General features: G+C 34.6%; 1 protein-coding gene across 3 annotated transcripts in view; it reads left to right on the plus strand.

The window, feature by feature from the left end:
• LOC111142175 (UHRF1 binding protein 1 like) overlaps positions 1-23,686 on the plus strand; it is a 105,983-nt gene that overhangs the window by 38,337 nt on the left and 43,960 nt on the right. For all 3 annotated transcript variants that reach the window (XM_022495181.1, XM_022495182.1, XM_022495183.1), the window contains exons 5-11: positions 4,634-4,823; positions 5,412-5,552; positions 6,498-6,668; positions 11,882-12,062; positions 14,035-14,118; positions 21,614-21,796; positions 22,345-22,463. In XM_022495181.1, the coding sequence (XP_022350889.1) occupies positions 4,634-4,823; positions 5,412-5,552; positions 6,498-6,668; positions 11,882-12,062; positions 14,035-14,118; positions 21,614-21,796; positions 22,345-22,463 (1,069 nt within the window). The remainder of the gene's footprint in view (positions 1-4,633; positions 4,824-5,411; positions 5,553-6,497; positions 6,669-11,881; positions 12,063-14,034; positions 14,119-21,613; positions 21,797-22,344; positions 22,464-23,686) is intronic.

A 23,686-nucleotide genomic window follows, 5' to 3' on the forward strand; every position in this document is an offset into this window, starting at 1 on the left:
GAACATAAAATAAAATTTCCTAACCTCAGACAGTTTCTATTTCAGTCCTCTGTTCCCATCAGACATTTTGCAGTTTTGGTATTTTGTTGCCAGAGTAGTAGAATTGATTTTTAGCCTCTTTTATTCATCTTGCTTTCCTTGATATTAAATAGTAATGATGAACCAAAAGCATTTTATAAATCACATAGTCTCTTAATTTCTGAATAGTTTCTTTGTCTATCATTTATTCTATGCATCAGTGGAAAGACTCTTAAGGATTAAGTTGATGCCTTAAAAAATTATAGGCCTTTTGGGTTATCCTAAAATTCATTAAATATAGAATGTTCACACTTCATACACATTGGATTTTGATAGATAAAAATCAAATGCTAATAAAGTAGAAGCATGGGAGCCATTTTGCAAAATTTTCTTGAGAAGTTAGATCTTAAAAAAATTGATCCTTTTTTTTGAAGATTTTATTTATTTATTTGAGGGAGCGAACGTGAGGGCACAAGCAGGGGGAGGAGCAGAGGAGCAAGCAGCCTCCCTGCTAAGTAGGAAGCCTGATGCAACGCTGGATCCCAGGACTCCAAGATCATGACCTGAGGTGAAGTCAGACGCTTAACCAACTGAGCCAACCAGGTGCCCCTTAAAAAAATAGATCTTTAGAAAATTACCTGTTTATTACTGGGTTTCATATCATCAATTTGGGTCTCATATCATTTCCTTAAGGCAGGATTTCTGTACTGATTTTTGTCTGTGTACCTATTCATGTAAAATGTTCATATAGATTTAATGTGATCAGTGCCTTCTCAAGTTGTAGAACATGGCAGCCCTGAACATTTTATAGTATTCTGGGTGCTGTGTCAAACCAATGATAAAACTCTTCTTTGGAGTGAATGTACACAGGGTTCCTGGCTGGCTCAGTTGATAGAGCATGTGACTGTTGATCTTAGGGTTGTAAGTTAGGACCCCATGTTGGGTGTAGAGATTACTTAAAAATAAGATCTTTAAAACAATAAAAAAGAGAATGAATGTACACGTTGGATACACAGACACACAGGCACTCGCACACTTTTACTTTACTCTTTCACCAAGGTTGAACTACCTTTACATTAGTGCTTTCTGTGAGAATACCTACAGTCTGATAATTAGTGCCCCACATAGGAATCTGATGATGATCCATCAAACCACTGCTAGGAGTTGACTGAAGGCCAGATTTATCAGCTGTATAGTTTATATTTGGCCTACAGGTGAGAGTGACTGGGGAACATTGACTTCTTTGCAGTTTATCCATCAGCCAGCAATTTGAGATTTTAAAGTTTAAATTATAATTTTATGTGTGATAAGAGTAGATTGAGGCAATTGGTCAAGTTGGGTAGAGTCAAAAAAGTAGAAAAAGTGTAGGTGTTTATAAGATTATTGAAAATAGAAAAGATTAGGAAAATTGGTATTATTGTTGGTAAAGTTCTTCCTAACTCACGTTTTTATAGTATCAATAAGTTTTATAATTTTGTCTTTGTAATCATATGATGATAATCCTTATGTTTTTATGTATGGCCGTATGGTTAATCTGTTTCCACAGTTTCCAGACTTGTCTGATTATAGCAATCACTTAGGGTGCTTATTAAACTATATTCTTCTGGTTCCTTTTTTTGAAATTATGATTCTTGAAATCTAGAATAGTTACCAAGAATGTAATTATGTATTTTAAAAAATTCATTATACTTATACAACTTGGAGAAACACTGATCTATTTTATTTTGTCTCTACAAGATTAAAATACAGGGAAATTAATACTTAACAAGCTGGCCTTACCTTCTTCAGTGCAAGACCTATCAGTTGATTATGTTCCCATAGATTAATGATCTAGTAAATTTGTAAGTATAGAAATTTGATTTTATCACTTCATATAGAGATCTACACCCATGTGACGATAAATCAAACTTAGAAGAGACTTGTTTGAAAACTGGAATTTCACTTTTTTAATTTATAATGAATGACATAGCTGGAAACTTGTAGACTTTAGTCCTTGCTTCAGGCTTCACCCCTCTGGCGGTAAATCCTCCAATACAACTGTAACACTTTTTAATGCACAAGTTAGAACAGATGGGGTTGGATATTCCAAGAGGCATTGCCAGATAATTATTATAGAATAATATATTCTTTCCAACTCCAAGAATATTTCTAGCCAAGTGACCAAGTATTTGTCCTTGGGGCTAAAGGAGGTTCTCCCTAGGATGCTAATGAGTTCCTCCTCTTTAGGTCTCAATAATACTGTGAATAATAGTTACATTTCGTAAAGTATCATGAGTGAAGAGATGGGCTTTTTGGTTCATATGCATTATTTCATGCAACCCAATGTAATATGCAAAGTAGTACCTGATTTAAAAGCTCATCTGAGGATAGGTAGTTTAGGTAATTTATTCAGTAAGATAGTAAATCAAGAAGCTTAGCATCGGTCTAGGAGAGGGATGTACATGATCAATAAAAATGATGGGTTCACTTTTATACATGTTGGCTTTGAAATGTATGGGAGGCAACCCGGTGTAAATTCTGGTAGACATTTGAATTTTAACACTTAGAAGTTCTAGGGAGAGATCTGGATAGAGATAGATTTAGGAATAATAATCGTAGTGATAATAATTGAAGTAATGTGTCAGTTGGACAAACTTTCACTACCCTTCCTGCCAAAATGTATTGATAGTCTATATTCCAATCATACTGTACTAATTATTCTCAAAATGTTGCCTCTACTTTCCCACTTCACTGTGCCTTTGCTTGTACTTTTCCCTAGTAGAAGATTTCCCTTCTTACCATCACTCCCTGTAAGAAATGTAGTTTTCTTTCCTGGATAGATTTCCCTAGTTATGAACAGTTTCTTCCTCTACCAAATGTAGTGATGATTCCTTTTTTAAAGCACTTAATTACAGATTGCCTAATGTTTCAGTTCCTAGGGTATATGTGTTTTTCTTCCCCAAGTAACTTGCAAGCCCTGGAGTACCACACTATTTTGGTTTTCTTTATGTCCCAGCATTGTGGACATGAAAGATGCTCAGTAAATATTTGCTGAATTGGATTAGAAAATGTAAACTTTTTCAGACTTTATTTCTGAATTTGAGATTATATTGTAGTTATAGTCTGTAACCTTCTTTGTGTCAGGGACTTAGCTCTCTTACTTACTTTATAGATTCCAGTTGTTTGAACTTCTGGCAACTTGAGAGTAGGCAGTTTTGGATAGTGATTACAATAACCTAATTTGAAGAGGAACCTTTCGGGGGGCCTGGGTCACTCAGTTGGTTAAGTGTCCAACTGTTGATTTCCGCTTGGGTCATGATCTCAGGGTCATAAGCTGGAGCCCTGCATCGGTCTCCTTGCTGGGCATGGCACCTGCTTAAGATTCTCTCTCCCTCTGCCCTTCCTCTGCTCATGCACACGTGCCCTCTCTCTCTCTGAAAAGAAAAATAATAATAAAATAAAGAGTAATCTTCACTCACCTATCAAAATGGCCACAATCAAAACCACAAGGAACAAATGTTAACAAGGATTTGGGGGGAAACATGCACTGTTGGTGGGAATGCAAACTGGTGCAGCCACTGTGGAACACAGTATGGAGGTTCCTCAACAGATTAGAAATAAAACTACCCCTACGATCCAGTAATTTCACTACTGAATACAACAACATTGGATACTACTGAATTGCATCAAAGAATGCAACAGCACTAATTAGAAAAGATACACGCACCCCTATGCTTATTGTGGCATTATTTATAATAGCCAAGATATGGGAGCAGCCCAAGTATCCATCGATTGATGAATGCATAAAGAAAAAGTGCTTTATAGCTACAATGCAATATTATTCAGCCATAAAAAAATAATGAAATCTTGCCATTTGGAACAGCATGGATGGATCTAGAGCTTATACTGCTTAGCAAGATAAGTCAATCAGAGAAAGACAAGTACCATATGATTTTGGAATTTAATAAACAAAACAAATGAGCAAAGGGGAAAAAAAAGAAACAAACCAAGAAACAAACTCTTAAGTATAGAGAACAAACTAATGGGTACCAGAGGAGAGAGGTGAGTAAAATAGATGATGGAGATTAAAGAGTACACTTAAGATGACCACTGAACAGTGTGTAGAATTGTTAGAGCACTGTTGCACACCTGAAAGTAATATATTACTGCATATTAACTATACTGGAGATAAAATTAAAACTTACCAAAAAGAGAGAAACCTTAAATTTTAAAAATCTTTTATCGGGCACCTGGGTGGCTCAGTGGGTTAAAGCCTCTGCCTTCTGCTCAGGTCATGGTCTCAGGGTCTTGGGATCGAGCCCAGCATCAGGCTCTCTGCTCAGCAGGGAGCCTTCTTCCCCCTCTGTCTCTGCCTGCCTCTCTGCCTACTTGTGATCTCTGTCTGTCAAATAAATAAATAAAATCTTAAAAAAAAATCTTTTATCATTTTGAGAAGAACATTTTTATAATTTATATCTAATCAGCCTAGATTATTGTTTTAACCAAAAAATTTTTACATAAAAATGAATAATATAATGGTCAGTTTGTGCACTTGTGTGTGAATATTGACAGATAACTTTTTAATGATTTATTTTGGCTTTAGTGCATTATATTTTGTTTTGCTTTGTTTTTCCAGTGAATATGGCTTTGCTGAAAAAGTAGTTGAGGGAATTACTGTTTCTGTAAATTCCATTGTTATCCGCATTGGGGCAAAAGCTTTTAATGCATCCTTTGAACTTTCCCAGCTAAGGATCTATAGTGTAAATGCAAACTGGGAACATGGAGATTTAAGATTTACTCGTATTCAAGATCCACAGAGAGGAGAGGTAAACATTTTTTTTCATTCTTTGTTTAAAAAATGTTTTAGTCACTGATAAATAAAAGGACATTTAAAAATAATTACTTCATACATATAGTTACCTAGATTCACATACTTCATTTACTCTGACCTTTTAACTATTCCTTTCTCTTAGTTATTTAATTAAAAATGTGCATATTTTAGTGTTTTTTCTATAATCTTTCCATTTATAGTTAATGAACCCCATTTTTTAATGAACCCCATTTTAACTTCTCAGCTACTCAGAATTGAATTTTAAATATACAAAACTAAAATGTTACTTACATTTTTCTTGTTCACAAGATTCAAATGCTTTTTGTACTTTATATCAAAATTTAAAAAGTACTAACAGCTTTATGAATAATGAATATAATTGAAGATTGAACTATACAGTTTGTTTTAACTATATGATTTAAAATAAAAGCATAGTGAATATAGCAAGAGTGTCATAAAATTGGTAAAGACATAAAATTTTATTTATCTTATTTGTTTAGCCTTTTTGTTGTTTTTATAAATCTACATGTCTCTCATTCTGTTTTGCCTGAGTAACTGAAGCTAATCTCTTTGTTCTCCTTAGGTTTTGACATTTAAAGAAATAAATTGGCAGATGATTCGAATAGAGGCAGATGCTACTCAAAGTTCACATCTTGAAATTATGTGTGCTCCCGTTCGATTAATAACCAACCAGTCAAAAATCAGAGTCACACTTAAAAGAAGAGTAAGTCATCAGGGTTATCTTTTCAGTTCATGTGGTAACTAGTGGAATTGAGAGGAAATTTTAAATAATTTTCAGTTGAAACATTGGAATATTAAAACAAAGCAAAATAAGGAAATATAGTTCCTCCAGCAGTATTTGAAGAAACCTAGTATAATGATAACATTTTTCAGTTTTCTAGATTTAATATTTAGATTTTTACTTTTGATAAATTTAATAGATTCTCCATTGCCAAATATTTCTGAACATTATCTGTCTTATAATTTCATTCTTCTTTTGAGTCTTACTTAGGAGTATGTAGACAGCAAAAACTCCATTATCAGAAGCCAAAACTACTAGCTTTTAGAAGGTTATTAAGATATGAATGGTAATTTAAATAAATAGGGAAGATAGTTACTTAAAGACATCAGAATGTGAGAGTTCACCATAGATTGTAATGAAATTTAATGAAGGAGTAATGACTTTTTAAAACGTGGCTCAATTAAATTCTCAACAATAGGTTTTTATATCACTAGACCCAAATAAATATTCCAAATTAAATTGAAAAAATTTTTTCAGAGTATAATACTTAATGCAATATTGTGAAATGTGGTTAAAATAGCATTTCAGTTTTTAATTTTAATGTTTCTCTCTATACTAGAATTAGCACAATTAATATAGGTAATTTTATGATTTGTTAGCTATAAATGCAAATTTAAATTATATAAGCACTGTACCTGTATAATGTGCACCTGCATCTGTTAAGGTACGGGAATTTGTGAGTCTTTTTTTAACCACCGTTTCTCCAGTACAAGGAGATATTCCTTCTATAGTATAGGAGTACAATAAATATTTGGTGAATGAAGGAAGGATTCATATTTCATTCAAACATTTTAAATATTTTTAAAACATTAGTGCATTGTGAGTTTTATGTCTTGGCTTAATTTTATGAATGATTTTTTTTGACAGTTAAAGGACTGCAATGTTATTGCAACAAAGTTAGTTTTAATATTGGATGACTTATTATGGGTTTTAACGGATTCCCAGTTGAAGGCTATGGTACAATATGCAAAATCTCTCAGTGAAGCCATAGAAAAATCAACAGAACAAAGGAAGAGCATGGCTCCTGAACCTACACAGGTATGCTTTTAAATCTGTAAATCTGTAAATGGTTTAAAAATCAGAATGGTTAGTTGTTTTCTTTATGTGAAATAGATTGTGAGACTTTGAGTCCAAGAATCTTTTATCTAGATACGTTACTGCATAATTTTCTACACATGGAATCTATGTGAAAACATATATTAAGTGTGTTTCTGTCTATATAATGCTTATTTTGTTCGGAGTTTTGTACTAGGCATAAAAGTTAATGATGATGTAAAAGTTTGGTGTTATAAATACTTCTTTTCAGGAAGTAAAATACAACTTAAACTTACTAAAGTAAGGGCAAAAGGAAAAAACTTGGGTATAGTCAAGGAGAATAGTCAATAGTCAATGTTAGAATTAATATTGCAGAAAATGTAAAAAAAAAAAAACCAAAAAAAAACCCTGGGAGTTGCTGAAGTTCAACAGAAAACTGTTAGCATTGTATCTGTTCTTAATAAAAATAAGGGATATTGTGAAATCCTATTTCTGTGAAGCTATTTCTTTGGAAACAGAGTAATATATCTCAGACATATGGCTTGTTGGTGATCTGGCTTGATACATGGAAGTAGCATATATTTTAGGCTTTCCTATGGCTATTGAATTGGCCTTAGTTACTGTCTAGCTGCTATGTGATAAGGAACAGGGCTAGACACTGTAGATGTAAAAGTGAATATTATCAGATCCTGTCCTCAAGGATCTCAGTATAATGGGAAGACAGATATAAAACAAATCATTGTAGTTCATCTTTTTTTTTTATTTTCTGTGAAGTTTTTTCTACACAGAATTCTTTTTTTTTTTTTTTTTTAATTAAAGACTTTCTTTATTTGTCAGAGAGAGGGAGAGAGAGAGCGCAAGAGCACAAGCAGGCAGAGAAGCAGGCAGAGGCAAAGAGGGAAGCAGGCTCCCCACTGAGCAAGGAGCCTCATGTGGGACTTGATCCCAGGACCCTGGGATCATGACCTGAGTCGGAGGCAGCAGCTTGGCTGAGCCACCCACGCGTCCCCACTAGAGTGCAAATAAAAAGGGGAGTGAAGGAACCATAGAAGCGTAGAGAAGTTATAATCAACTGCATAGTTTGGAAAGGTTTCACAAAGAGAGGATAATAAAAATAAGTCTTAAAAATAAGAAGTTTGGGGCACCTGGGTGGCTCAGTGGGTTAAGCCTCTGCCTTCGGCTCAGGTCATGATCTCAGGGTCCTGGGATTAAGCCCCAAATCGGGCTCTGCTCGGCAGGGAACCTGCTTTCCCCTCTCTCTCTGCCTGCCTCTCTGCCTACTGGTGATCTCTCTCTCTGTCAAATAAATAAATAAAATTAAAAAATCTTCTCCAGTTTAAATTATGATTTCAGAGGCTTTTAAAAAAAATAAATAGTTCATAGGTGAGGGAAAGGGTGTGTCAGATGAGGGAATGGAATCTGCAAAATATATTGTTAAAGAGCATGGTATTTTCTGATAAAAATGAGTTTGGCATTACTAGAGAAGTCTTTGAGAGTTACATACACATGCCTCTCAAGATATACACCTTTCCAGGTTTTAAGGAAACTGGGTTACACATACTCCATTTTGATGTGTTCTTTCTTAAACTTGGTCTGTTAGAGAATGTGCTTATGGTAAAATGTCAGATTCATTCTCCCTTTCCCAAACTGCTCTTATCCTACTTGACAAATGAAAGACCTTCTAACTTCTTACTCATTCTTACTATGATGGATTTGTCCAAGAAGAGGGGAAAAAAATTTTAAAAAGCTTGGGGTAACAAGAGGAGTTAATTTGAAATACTGTTACTCATGACAAGACAGAGGTAATTTGAAATACTGTTACTCATATTGGAAGTCAATGACTAATGACAAAGTAGCAAGTCAGGTGATTTCTACTTCCACTTCTTTGCTTTCAACACATTTAAAAAATTTTTTTTAAAGATTTTATTTATTTATTTGAAAGAGATTGAGTAAGAGAGAGCATGAGTGGGGGAAGGTCAGAGGGAGAAGCAGACTCCCCGCCAAGTGGGGAGCTCGGTGCAGGGTTTGATCCTGGAACTCCAGAGTCATGACCTGAACCAGAGGCAGCCGCTTAACTGAGTCACCCAGGCGCCTCTGCTTTCAACACTTTTGAAGGAGGATCTATACATATCTGCTATTAGATTATTTAAAATTTTTTTTAAAGTCATTTCATGAATCCTGGCATATAACTTGAAGGAATTCAAAGAATCATGTCATATTGCTAAAATAAAGTTGTTTTCATTCTAATTTACCTATTTATTTGAATAGTTTTCTAGAACTTTTAGCCATAAAAAGAAATGAAGAATTGACGGTGAACCTTGTATCGTTCTACCAATAAATACTATTTATATAGCTAGTGAGATATCTTTATAATTCTCTGGGGGAGTCTAATTTTATAAGCTTGATGAACAGAACACTAAACTGTAACACAGAATAATTTAGGATGTCAGTAACAGACATGGTAATTGAAAATAAAGGCTAGTAGACAGAGTGTTGGTGTTAATGTAGGTCTTATTTATATAAGATGTGGATATATTTAGATAGAATGTAGATTAGGAAACCAGATAAAGATACAGATTAGAAAACTAGAAAAAAGGATGAAGTTCTATAATCCTATCACAATAATAAAACCAGTGTTAGCATTTTGAGTTCCATACAGGGTTTTTTGCCTAGGCACCTGCAGTTTTCCTAGTTTTAGTATGTAGTAAATGGATGTATACAATTTTCTTCATGTTGTTAGTCTTTATAACTACTATTTTTTCTTGTTCCCTAATATTTCTTAGTAGATTTACTTAACCACATTTCCACAGAGTCGTGATTTGAAGACCAAGAGAGTGGATGAGAGAGTGAAGTAGTTGACAGTGTTCCTTTGCTCAGCTGTACAAATTGAGAGATATCTTCTGTCATAAATATTTGATTAGCTTCATCCTTTCCTTCTCTAAAAGAGAAGACTACATTGAAAACCAAGAAATGTTAAGATAATTCAGAAGGCGAAAGAGGTCATAATGGCCCACTACCCCCTCTTCCCTGCAAACAGCATATAAAAACTGAATCTACCACAACATTAAGAAAAGGCTTTGTAGAAAGATTAATGTTTATGTTTTTGTTTATATCAGTTGTTTTTTGTTTTTTGTTTTTTGTTTTTTGTTTTTGACAAAGAGGATAGAAAACATTGTCAAAGAAATACAGGAGAGGAGGCCTGAGTGGCTCAGTCTGTTAAGTGACTGCCTTCAGCTCAGGTCATGATCCCAGAGTCCTGGGATTGAGTCCCACATCAGGCTCCTTGCTCAGCAGGGAGCCTGCTTCTCCTCCTACCTGCTGCTCCCCCTGCTTATGCTTTCTCTCTGACAAATAAGTAAATAAAATCTTAAAAAAAAAAGAAATACATGAGAATTTTTTCCTTCAAAATTGCACAGTCATAAAGAGTAGTCTATTAAAGCTTTGAAAGTAGAACATTAAAGTGATGTGTCTTGGAGCACTTGGGTAGGTCAGTTGGTTAAGTATCTGACTCTTGTTCTCAGCTCAGGTCTTGATTTCAGGGTCCTGAGTTCAAGCACTGTGTTGGGCTCCATGTGGGGCCTGGAGCCAACTGAAAAAAAAAGTAAAAATAAAAATAAGTGATTTGTCTTATGGAAATTACTTTGACAATTAGTAAGAAAATTTTCCTGGAGCCCCTGGAATTTAAGGCTTCACAATTATATTTCATCTTTCCTTTTCTTTAATCACTGTGGGTCTTGATCATTTTCTATGAGAAATTCTCATTTACTGAGTATACTTAGAAATTTGTTTACAGATAGTTCTTAATAGGTAATGTGTAAATATGTATAATGCAAAATATTTATACTTTAATTTTCCATACATCACTGACTATACTTTTATTAATGAATTGTTCTTAATTAGAAACTTGTTAATATTTTTTGATGAAAAATTTGGTCTTCATTTTGTTATTACCAAAGTTTCATTATATAGAATTATACATTCAAAGTATAATTCTATAGCTTATATAGCAGATGATCTTACAGTATGCTTACATATGTAGAATCATTTTAGGCTTTTAGGTTCACATCAGTCTTTATATTTCAGTAGTATTCTATGTTTCTTCACTTTGGGGAGAAAAGAATTTGAGGGGCGCCTGGGTGGCTCAGTGGGTTAAGCCTCTGCCTTTGGCTCGGGTCATGATCCCGGTATCCTGGGATCGACCCCCCCCATCGGCCTTTCTACTTGGTGGGGAGTCTGCTTCCTCCTCCTCTCTCTCTCTCTCTCTCTCTCTCTCTCTGTAAAATAAATAAAATCTTAAAAAAAAAAGAAGAATTTCAGTTCAGAGTCTATTATAAATCTCTTCTGCTTTCTGGCTTCTTCAGATATCCACGTTCAAAGGATGTGCTGCATCTCTTATGAGAGGCACCAGAGCACTTAAGAGTACTCTGTACCATATCACAAGCACTTTGCAAAGAAGTGATTTATTTTTACAGGATATATAATAGTATATACAGCCGATATAATATACAGGGCTCACATTTGTTTCTGTTTTATTTTTTTAAAAAAGATTTATTTATTTATTTGAGAGTGGGGGATTGGGGAGACTGTGGGGTGGGGGAGGGGTAGAGGGAGAGAATCGTCAAGCAGACTGCCTGCTAAGTCCTTGCCTACCATGGGGCTCCATCTCACAACAGGTGAGATCATGACCTGAGCTGAAACCAAGAAATGGAAATTTTAAACCAAAATAACAAAATGATGGGTCCAGGTTAAGTAATAAGCAAAAGAATAGAGAAAAGTGTCTTCTAGGTTTTTTTACATTTCTCACTCTTTGTATTCCCTCGTAGAATAAGCTGAATTATGTTATTTAAGGGGAAAGCTCCTCCACTAAATGAGCCACCCAGGTGCACCTGTTTCTCTTCTAATATGTAGAACTAATACTATTTGAATAAGCTGACTTGAATAGTTAATATTTTCTAGAATAAGGACTTAAAGTATATAACTATTCAAGTATTTATTAAAATACATTGGTTTCATGTTCAAATTGTGTGTAGTTCTCCAGTTTTTAGATTTAACTTTATTCTCATATAAAGTTATGAGGGGGAAATTGAGTTATTGATAGAAAAGAAAATATATTAGCTTATTTTTCATGATTTCATTACTAAAGATATTTAACTTTTCTTATTTGTGGAATTTCAAATATTTAACTTAAAGTGATAAGGCAGTTTTGAATCTTTTAGAGCTCTACAGTAACCCCATCTACCCAACAAGTGAAGACACCACAGACCTCAAATGCTCCGGATCTAAATGATGCAATTGTGAAACTATTCAATGACTTTGATGTTAAAGAAACCTCTCATCACTTGGTAATTTCTCATCTAGATCTACACATATGTGATGATATTCATGCTAAAGAAAAAGGTAATAAAAGCTGCTTATTTCAAACTATTTTGGTTTTTCTAGGATTTCCTACAATACTGGATTGTTTATCATATGTAATATATAGTATGTCTGGTATGATAGCTGGTCATAATTTTATCATTCATGTGAGATACATAGATGAAAGTTGTAATTTTAAGCAATATATATCAGTATGAAATTTTATTTTGCTTTAGTACTTAGTATTTTAGCACAATTAATTGTTAGTTAGTATTTCACCTGATACTACCAGTAATATTAGGTTTAAAAAAAAATCAAGGACTAAATAGGTGACATCCTTGGAGGATGATGAAATATTAGACTTGCCTTTGAATTAACTTTTTCATAATTTTGAAATTGTCTATAAACTAAATTTGAGTCCATATACAATTCATAATTATTTGCACACATGTTTTCCCATGGTGGTCTGTCTGCATTTTTCTGACCCCATGTACATGTAAACACAGCTGTGTGGTTGTTTACCGTTTCTTGTGTCTCTTTACCAGTAATCCTCCCAAAATTTGCTTAGGAAGCTAAATTCTAGTTAGTAAGTGTTTTTTCTTTATTTTTATCTTTTGTTTCTCTTATTTTGGAGAATTACAGTGGAGTAAGTGGGAAGCTGTTCTTGGTCGCTTTGAAAATCTGTGGTTCCATAATGTAGGTACTAGGCATTGTTTCCATTGGAGAGTGTTCCTGCCCGTAAGTATTGGGCCACCTTCCAAGACAGTAGTTCTCAAACTTTGGTGAGCTTGAGGATCAAGCTGAGGATTTCTTTAAAACTGGGATGTTAATATCTGACCATTCTACCTCAAGACCTGATTCATGTATCTGTGAAAATTGTTGCTCTGTATTTTTAAAGCTGAAAGAGTAAATATTGAGACTGATCCCGGATGTTTAGCAGAAGTTACCTTGCCTTCATCAGATAAGGCAGCCAGGTATCAGTGACTGGTTGAAAGGGTGGAAGAAGGTGAGAAAGGTTTGGAGTTTAGAGAAGGATTTGTTCTCTTTTCTTTTGTCTACCTTTGTGTCATTTGATTTAAAGTTGGCATCTTCTGCTTTAGTTAGATGAAAGGAAAGTGGAAAAGTTAAAATAACCCAAAATAACAAAATGAAGGGTCAAGGTTAAGTAATAAGCAAAAGAATAGTCTTCTAAGTTTTTTTATATTTATCACTATATTTCTTCATAGAATAAGTTGAATTATGTTATTTAAGGGGAAAACTCCACAATATTTCCCTCATTTTACAGATCTGTTCTAAAATCCAGAAAGGTCTGAAATGAATTATATTCATTTGTACTTAGTGGTATCTTAATGTATATTTTCCTTACTTCCAGTTGATTTATTCATGCTGTTTTAAAATTTGATTTTTATGTTGGAGTCACACTGAGTTGTGATCTACTTTCTAATCTTCATATAGCTGTGTTAATTTGGACAACTTACCTAACCAATCGGCTTAATTTCCACCTCAGTGAGAGATAGGATTATATAGTGTAGTGGTTAATATTTCCTAGGTTCAAAACCAGCTCTATATTTCTTGGCTAAAATGACCTTGGTCTTTTTAATTCCCCTCTTTGTGTCTCAATTTACTTAATTGGAAAATGGGGATGATGATGATGATGATGATGATGATGATAATAATAATATCATCTATCTCAGGGTTGTAAGGAAGAGCAAATGAGCAAGTATACCTAAGTAAGGTATTTAAAACAGTGCTTGGCATATGGTTAGGGCTGTGAATATAAAAGTTCTGTTCTTTTTGTGTCCTCACCTTTTAGCCTGGTACCTTGCAAATGATAGGGGCTCAGTAAACACTGATGAGATTGAATTGCATTTCCTGAAATCCTTAATGTATTATCTGTGATAATAAACAGTTAATCACTGCTTGGATTGCAAATATGATAAATGAAGTGTTTCTGATACTTGCTTAATGTTTCTTTCTCTTTCTCTCACTTCTATTATTCTTTTTCTTTTTCCAGAGTCAAATAGACGTATTACTGGAGGGGCTATGCAACTGTCTTTTACACAGTTAACTATAGATTATTATCCTTATCACAAAGCAGGTATGCTTAATAATTTCTTTAACAGATGTAAATGCTGCTTTAAAGTTATATAGACAGTTTATCTCATTTCCTTTTATATTTATTATTTGCTTTAATTCATTTTATTTTATTTTGTTTTAATTTAATGTATGTTTATTTTTATTTTTTATTATTTTTATTTTTTTTTTTAAAGATTTTATTTATTTATTTGTCAGAGAGAGAGAGGGAGAGAGAGCGAGCACAGGCAGACAGAATGGCAGGCAGAGGCAGAGGGAGAAGCAGGCTCCCTGACGAGCAAGGAGCCCGATGTGGGACTCGATCCCAGGACGCCGGGATCATGACCTGAGCCGAAGGCAGCTGCTTAACCAACTGAGCCACCCAGGCGTCCCTATTTTTTATTATTTTTAATTCCAGTTAGGTAACATACAATATTATATTAGTTTCAGGTGTTCAGTATAGTGATTCAGAAGTTGCATACATTATTCAGTACTTATCACAACAACTGCAGTCTTCAGTCCCTATCGCCTGTTTTACCCAACCACCATCCAGCCCCCCATCAGTTTGTTCTCTGTAGTTAAGAGTCTGTTTTTTAATGTGTTCCTCTTTTTTTTCCCCTTTGCTCCTTTGTTTTGTTTATTAAATACCACATGAGTAAAATCATGCTATTTGTCTTTCTCTGAATGAATTATTTTGCTTAGTATTATACTCTTTAGCTCCATCCATGTCCTTGCAAATGATAAAATTTAATTCTTTTTTACGGCTGGTAATATTCCATTTTAGATATATGCCACATCTTCTTTATCCATTCGTCTGTCCTGGACACTTGGGCTGTTCCCATACCTTGGCTATTGTAAATAATGCTATAATAAACTTAGGGGTGTATGTATCCCTTTGAATTAGTGTTTTTGTATTCTTTGAGTAAATACCCAGTAGTGCAATTGCTGGATCATAGAGTAGTTCTATTTTTAACTTTTTGAGGAACCTCCATATTGTTTACCAGAGTGGCTGCACCAATTTGCATTCCTACCAGTAGTGCAAAGGATTCTCCTTTCTCCACATCCTTGCCAACACCTGTTGTTTCTTGTGTTACTGATTTTAACTATTCTGACAGGTGTAAAGTGCTATCTCAATAGTTTTGATCTATAGTTCCCAGATGATGAATGATGTTGAGCATCTTTTCATGTGTCTGTTGGCCATTTGAGTGTCTTCTTTGGAAAAATGTCTGCTCATGTCTTCTGCCCATTTTTAATTGGATCATTTGGTTTTTAGGTGTTGAGTTATGTCAGTTCTTTATATATTTTGGATACTAATACTTATTTAGATATGTCATTTGCAAATATATTCTCCCATTCCATAGATTGCCTTTTAGTTTTGTTGATTGTTTTCTTTGCTGGGCAAAATTTTTTATTTTAATGTTGTCCCAGTAGTTTATTTTTGCCTTTGTTTCCCTTGTGTCTTGAGACGTATGTAGAAAAAAGTAGCTGTGGCTGATGTCAAAGAGAGTACTGCCTGTTCTCTTCTAGAATTTTTATGGTTTCAGGTCTCATATTTAGGTCTTTAATCTATTTTGAGTTATTTTTGTGTTTGGTGTAAGAAAGTGGTCCAATTTGTTTCCTTTGTATGGTCCTTTTTTCAATACCATTTGTTTGAAGAGACTGTTCTTTTCCCATTGGGTAGTCATTTCTCCTATGTTAAAAATTAATTGACCATATAGCTATGGGTTTATTTCTGGGGGTTTCTGTTTTCTTCTATTAATCTATCTATCTGTTTTTGTGCCAGTACCGTACTGTCTTGATGATTACAGCTTTGTAATATGACTTGAAGTCCAGAGTTGTGATGCCTCCAGCTTTGCTTTTCTTTTTCAAGATTGCTTTGGCTCTTTGAGGTCTTTTGTGGTTCCATACAAATTTTAGGATTGTTTGTTCTAGTTCTGAGAAAAATACCTTTGGTTTTTAATGGGGATTGCATTAAACTTGTAGGCTTTGGATGGTATAACATTTTAACAATATTCTTCTAATCCAGGATAAAATATCAGTGTATAGAAATCTGTTACATTTCTATACACCAATAATGAAACAGCAGAAAGAGAAATCAAAGAATCAATCCCATTTACAATTGCCCCCAAAACCATAAGATACCTAGGAATAAACCAATAAAAGGACAAAGGCCCTATATGGAAAAAAATGTCTTTCCATTTCTTTGTGTCTTTTTCAGTTTTGTTTTTTTTTTTAAGATTTCATTTTTTTATTTGACAGAGAGATAGAGAGCACAACTAGGCAGAGCGGCAGGGAGAGGGAGAAACAGGCTCTTTTCTGAGCAGGGATCCCAAGATGGGACTTGATGCCAGGACTCTGGGATCATGACCTGAGCCACAGGCAGCTGCTTAACTGACTGAGCCACCCAGGCGCCCTTCTTCAGTTTTTTTTAGTCAGCATTTTATGGTTTTCAGGGTATAGTTTCTTTGCCTCTTTGATTGGTTTATTCCTAGGTATCTTATGGTTTTGGGGGCAATTGTAAATGGGATTGATTCTTCAATTTCTCTTTCTGCTGTTTCATTATTGGTGTATAGAAATGCAACAGATTTCTATACATTGATATTTTATCCTGTGACTTTACTGAATTCGTTCATCAGTTGTAGCAGTTTTTTGCTGTAGTCTTTCAGGTTTTCCAAATGTAGTATCATGTCATCTGCAAATATTAAGAGTTCCACATCCTACTTGCTGATTTGGATGCTGTTTATTTCTTTTTGTTGTCTGATTGTTGTGGCTAGGACTTGCAGTACTATGCTGAATAAAAGTAGTGAGTGTGGACATCCTTGCTCTATTCCTGACCTTAGGGGAAAAGCTCTCAGTTTTTCCCCATTAAAGATAATGTTCATCTGGGTTTTTCATACATGGCCTTTATTATGTTGAGGTATGTTCCCTCCAAACCTACCTTGATGAGGGCTTTTATAATGAATGGATGTTGTACTTTGTCGAATGCTTTTTTTGCACCTGTTGAAATGATTGTATGGTTCTTATCCTTTCTCTTTTCGATGTGGTATATCACATTGATTGATTTGCAAATATTGAACCACCGTTGCAACCCAGGAATGAATACCCACTTGTTCATGGTGAGTGATTTTTCTAATGTGCTGTTGAATTCAGTTTGCTAGTATATTTTGTTGAGAATTTTTGCATCTATGTTCATCAGGGATATTGGTTTATTGTTCTCTTTCTCAGTGGTATCTTTACCTGGTTTTGGTATCAAGGTAATGCTGGTCTCATAGAATGAATTTGGAAGGTTTTTTTTTTCCCTTTTCTAATTTTTTGGAGTAGTTTGGAGAACAATAGGTATTAACTCTTCTTTAAATGTTTGGTAGAATTTGCCTGTGAAACCATCTGGTCCTGGGCTTTTGTTTGTCGGGAATTTTTTTATTAGTGATGCAGTTTCCTTGCTGCTTAACAGTCTGTTCAAATTTTCTTTTCCTGTTTCAGTTTTAGTAGTTTATATGTTTCTAGAAATTTATGCATTTCTTCTAGGTTGTCTAATTTGTTGGCATATAGTGTTTCATAATATTCTCTTATAATTGTATTTCTGTGGTCTTGGTTGGTATTTCTCCTCTCTAATTTGTGATTTTATTTGAGTCCAATTTCATTTTTTAAGACTGGCTAGACGTTTATCAATTTTATTGATTTTTTTTTTTTCCCCTCGAAGAAATAGCTCCTGGTTTCATTGATCTGTTCTATTGTTTTTTTTTTTAGTTTCTTTATTATTTATTTCTGCTCTTACCTTTATTATGTCCTTCTACTGGTTTGGGATTTTGTTCATTTTTCTTTTCCTAGATCCTTTTGATGGTTAGGTGGTATATTTGAGATTTTTCTTGCTTCATGAGGTAGACCTATTTTGCTATAAACTTCCCTCTTAGAACTGCTTTAGCTGCACCCCAAAGGTTTTGGACCCTTATATCTTCATTTTCATTTGTTTCCATTTACTTTTTTATTTCTTTTATTTTCTGGTTGACTCATTCATTGTTTAGTACCATGTTATTTAACTTCTAAGTATTTGTGATCTTTCCGGATTTTTTCTTGTAGTTGACTTCTAGTTTCATAGCGTTATGGTCAGAAAAGGTTCATGGTATGACTTCAACATTCTTGAATTTGTTGAGATTTATTTTGGAGAATATTCCATGTGCACTTGGAAAGTGCCTTCCAGATCTGGATATCTGTTTCCTTTGCCACATTAGGGAAATTTTTAGCCTTGTCTTTTTATTTTTCTTTTTTCATTTCTTTTCTTTTTTTCTTTTCTCTTTTCCTTTCTTTTGTTTTGTTTTGTTTTCTTTCTTTTCTTGGTGGGCAGCAAAAGCAGAGTGTATTGAGTGATAGTAATGTTTATTGAATATGATAGAGTACAAAGCTCCCGAAGAGGGAGGGGACCCAAGAGGGTTGCCTCTTTTATTTCTTCAAATGAATTTTCTGGCCCCTTTTCTCTCTCTTCTTTTTCTGTGACTCCTATAAACTATGTTTGATGTTATTATGTTTGATGGAATCATTGAGTTCCCTAAGTCTGTTCTCATTCTGGATAATTCTTTTTTCTCTCTTTTGTTCAGCTTGATTACTTTTCATTAATCTGCTTCTAGGTCACTAATTTGTTCCTCTGCTTCTTCTGTCCTGCTGCTTATTCCACCAGGTGTGTTTCTCCATTCACTGAGCCTTTTATCTCTACTATGTCATTCCTTATCCCTGTGTTAAGGGTCTTACTCATGCCTTCCACTCTTCTCATGTCCAGTGAATAATCATTAACTTTAATTACTTTAAATCTACTTATAATTATGACTTTAAATTCTCTATCAGAGATGTAACTTATATTTGTTTCACTTAGCTTTCAGGCTGTGCCCTTGTCCTACTCTTTCACTTGAGATAAATTTCTCTCTCTTCTCGTTTCGTCTAAGTTTCTGTGCCTGTTTCTCTGTGTTAGGAAAATCAGCTGTGTCTTCTGCTTTTGAGGGTAATGGCCTTATGAAAAAGAGGTCCTAGAGTGCCCTGCTTTCTGGTGTTCCCTGTTCACCAGGTCCTTGTGCTTCTGGGAATGCTCTGTTGCTGTTGCCTATTGCTTTATCCATCAAGCCAGTTGTCTGCAGAGGCTCTCTTTGCCTTTCGTTGGCAGTGTTTTATCCCTGGCTTAAATATGGAGCATTTTAGCAAAGTATTCTCTGGTCTCCTTGTGAAACGAGACCTGTTGCCACAGCTGCTGGAACAGAGGCTCTTCAAAACTCCCATTTAGAGTGATGCAGAGTGAGCAGGGATTTGGACGGGTCTTCTGGGGGAGGGGGTCCGCTACACTGGGATTGAGGCATGTGTGAGTAGGAGGGGCAGTTTCACTGGAGTGTGTGGAGCAAGGTTTGGTGTAAGCAAATTAGGTAGTGAATGTCCACAGTAAGCTGATTCCCAAAGGTTACCCTGTGCTTCTACTGGGGGGCGTGGGAGGTGCTAGTAACACTAAGTGGTGCTAGCCTGTTCCTTTGTTGCCAGAGGGGTCTCTCCATGAATGCTTTCTCTCTAGGACACAATCCAAGGTGAGTGAATAACTCCCCTAGTGCATGCTTCAGGTGCTCTTCAGACTGCTGTTCCCATGCTGTATGTTTGTGGGTTGTTTGCCTGTCTTCTTTACAAGAGCTGCTTCAGTCTCCTCTGAGCTTTTCCACAGCCAGGCATGCTGACCTTCAGAACTCCAGGCTTTAAGCGTTTCTGGTTGCTGGAAGTCATGAAATTCGACCCCTCTTGCCTTCCAAGTCAGCTGCTTATGGGGATTCATTTTCCCCATGTGCTCCCCTGTGTGTGAGTTTGTCTCTCACCCTTCTTTGTGGCTTTGGCTCCCTCCCCAACACAGTAGCCACAGTGATCTTTCTCTCCCAAACCATGTCACCACACTTCCTACCTTCAGTGTGGCCTCTTCTCTTCTTTAGTGTGGCATTCTGCCAGTCTTGAGATCAATTTCTGGGGTACTTAGGATGATTTGATTGTAACCTAATTGTATTCTTGGGTTGTGTTGAGCTGGAGTTCTACTCTATTGCCATCTTCCCTCTCTCTCTAACTTCATTTTTTTAAGGAAAAAAGAAACGAAGACATTTGTTATTTTTTCCCCAGTAATATCTTTACAAGAAGATACAAATGCCATGGAAAATATTTGTGCATTTTGTAGAGTTTTGTGTAGATTATTAGAAAGTATAATTGTTAGCATTTGTCAGTATTCTAAATAATTGATTTAAAATTTAAAATCAGAATGTGGAAGACATAGTTTATGCTATTTTATTTTTTTCATTATGGCAAAAGTAAGTTATTGATGTGTTTTGAATTTAAAAATTAGTATATTATTAGCATATTAAAAAATCAAGAAAGAATATATAGTAAAAATATAACAGTAATTTCAGCTGCATTGTAAGAAGATTTCTGGAACTTTTATTTTTAAACTCTTCTGTATTATCTAAGTTTCATTAATAGACTTTTTTTACTTGATTTTAGCCAAAAGCCTGAGAAGTAATACATAATATGCTTTTGAATAGTTGAATATTGATAGGCCTTTTCTCCCAAATAATAAAAACAAGAAGTATATGTATTTATGGCCAAATTAAGTAATTTGACCTTATACCAATCTGCTATTTGGTGATGTGTGGCTTTTTTTTTTTTAATTCACAAAAATAAGAAAAAGCAAGTATAATGTATTTTTCAGGACTTTATGAAAGTGATATTCTTTGTTATTTCTCTATCTGTACCTGATAGAATTTAAAGGTTTTAATGTTTGTTTTGATTTTTATTGGAAGGCTTTGTTGTACTTCTATTCTCCTAATTTGTAAGTTACTTACATATACATAAAATATTTTTTTACTACAGAAACAGCTCATATTTTGGGAGGTAAAATTCTTAGGCATCAAGATTTTATTTTCTTAACCCTTTTATGTACAGATTACTTTTCTCAGTTTTTGCTACCGAGAAACCTAATAATCCTGATCTTTTATTTTTCTTCCAAAAAAATCTGTATAGGTATAGATATATCTATATCTTTATGACTGATATCTATCTTGAAATATTTAATTGGTCTTTAGTGTTTTCGTAATCTTTATTTTATCATTTTAAGGATAGGTTTTAGCCACTATTTTATAACAAATTTTTGATGAAAGGACTTTTTTTTGTGGTAGCATTTTCTGGGGTTCTTTGTAGTGGAGATGTGCCAGGTAGTTGAGCATTCAGTGAAGGTTGACCAGCAGTACTGTTTGTAACTGAAACTTCGAATGTTGTTCTACCAATGGTGGGTCTTGATAGAAACCTTTTAGACAATTTGCTTTTGACATTCTTTTCCTGTATTCTAAATGTTTTGCTCCTAAGTTCTAGGCAGATTAAAAGCTCTTGTAGGCTTATAAAAGGTCTTGAAGGCTTGAGAAAGTCTCCCTTGGAAAATGAATAAATCTTCTTTGAAGCAGGGCTATAATAAATCAATTTTGTGCATTTTTTTAGTGAAATACCTGTCATTCATTTTACAGGAGATAGTTGTAGTCATTGGATGTATTTTAGTGATGCAACCAAAACAAAAAATGGATGGGCCAACGAGTTGTTACATGAATTTGAGTGCAACGTTGAAATGCTTAAGCAGGCTGTAAAGGATCATAATGTAGGTTCACCTCCTAAATCCCCAACACATGCCTCTCCCCAGCACACACAAACAGGTATTTTACCTATAACAACATTATGGCATTCCCCTGGTATTAAGTGTCTGTGCCTGTGTGTGTGTGTGTGTGTGATCATAGTATGATATTTTCTGTAGATAAATTAATATTTAATAACTAATATCTAATAATTGACACTTAATAATTAATAATATCTAAAAGTTCTGAACCTTATTCAGACCATAGGATTATGGACCAAAGCACTTTTAAAATTAATATGATCAATAAGAATAATATCCAGATGGAATCTTTGAGACTGTTAAATGGCTAATAGTTCTCTTTTTTTAACAAGAATTTCAGGTAAAAGTTATTTTACAAGAATATCTTAAATGTGATGTAAGTATGACTATTGTTTAAGGAATAATCACACACAATAAAGAGGAATCATTGCGATAACTTATATTCCTGTATCAGTTTATATATAAAGTATTTTCACATATATTGTTTGACAAATTGAGTTCATGTATATTTCTAGTAGCTGTTTTAATAATTAAAAAGTGACTGTTATAATTTTGCAATAAATTGAAAGGTTTTTTCATTTCCCACAGAGAAAGACTCAGCTCTGAAAGGGACTTCCAGAACACCTTCAGTATTATCTCAACAGTCCAAAGCTAAGTTAATGTCTAGCTCTGTTGTCGTTAGACTTGCAGATTTCAATATATATCAGGTATGCCTTATGTTTTAATTAGGTCTTCTGATAAATACCTTCTGCAAGCATCTCTTACAAACTCATGTCACCACTTTATTTAATAAAAGTATCTTGAACAGGGGCACCTGGGTTTGATCTCAGCTCATGTCTTGATCTCAGGGTCATGAGTTCAAACCTTGCTTTGGGCTCCATGCTGGGTGTGAAGCCTAATTAAAAAAAAAACAAAACAAACAAAAACCCCTCATCTTGACCAGTTTTATGAAATAGCTAAACTAGACAGGATAGAAAATGTCAGTTTATTAATTTTTGTTTAAATGGTTATACAGAATTAACCAAACTGTGAGGTTAAGAGCATAGTCCTCCAGACTGCCAAATCCTCACAAGACTTCTGACAGCAACTGCAAGTTCAGGAGTCTCCCCTAAACTACCTGTGGATTTAAGAATTAGAGTAACTCAAAGAACTCACTGAAATAAATTATACTAAGAAACACATTTATTCTAAGAATTGCATTTATTACAGGGAAAGGATATAAATTGGATTTAGCCATAGAAAGAGAACCTGAATTGACTAGGAGGGTTCCAAATATGAAACTTCTTGTCCTTGGGACATGATAGCTTCCTGGCATGGATATGTAACAATATGCATTAAGTGTTATCCTTGTAGATGAACTCAATCTCTACATGGATTAATACCAGGTTACCCAAAGTCCCCACCTTCTAAAGCCTACTAAGACTGTCAGGTCTGGCCAGCCCCACTCTTAATCACTGTAAGCACAAACTATCAGTTGAACTTAGAATTATCTCCCAGAAGCAGGGATAAAGGGCATAGCTCTCTTTGAAGGCCAAATTCCTTATTACACAATGCTCTTAGTGGAAGAAACTAAAATACTTTTGTCTTTTTCTTTTCTTTCTTTTTTTTTTTTAAAAGATGTTATTTATTTATTTGATAGAGAGAGATCACAAGTAGGCAGAGAGGCAAGCAGAGATATGGGGGAGAAGCAGGCCCCTGCTGAGCAGAGAGCCTGATGCAGGACTCTATCCCAGGACCCTGAGATCATGACCTGAGCTGAAGGCAGAGGCTTAACCCACTGAGCCACCCAGGCACCCTAAAATACTTTTTTTTTGTCTTATTGAACTCTCAAGTATTGGCTATTTTGTGAATGTAACTTCATAGCTAAGTTTATATTGTCCCATTTATATTATTCAGGCTATCATAAAACATGGTCTAATATTACAATCCT

This window comes from Enhydra lutris, unplaced genomic scaffold (genome assembly GCF_002288905.1).
Source record: "Enhydra lutris kenyoni isolate GAN:26980312 unplaced genomic scaffold, ASM228890v2 scaffoldscaffold7, whole genome shotgun sequence".
NCBI classification, from domain to species: Eukaryota; Metazoa; Chordata; class Mammalia; order Carnivora; family Mustelidae; genus Enhydra; species Enhydra lutris.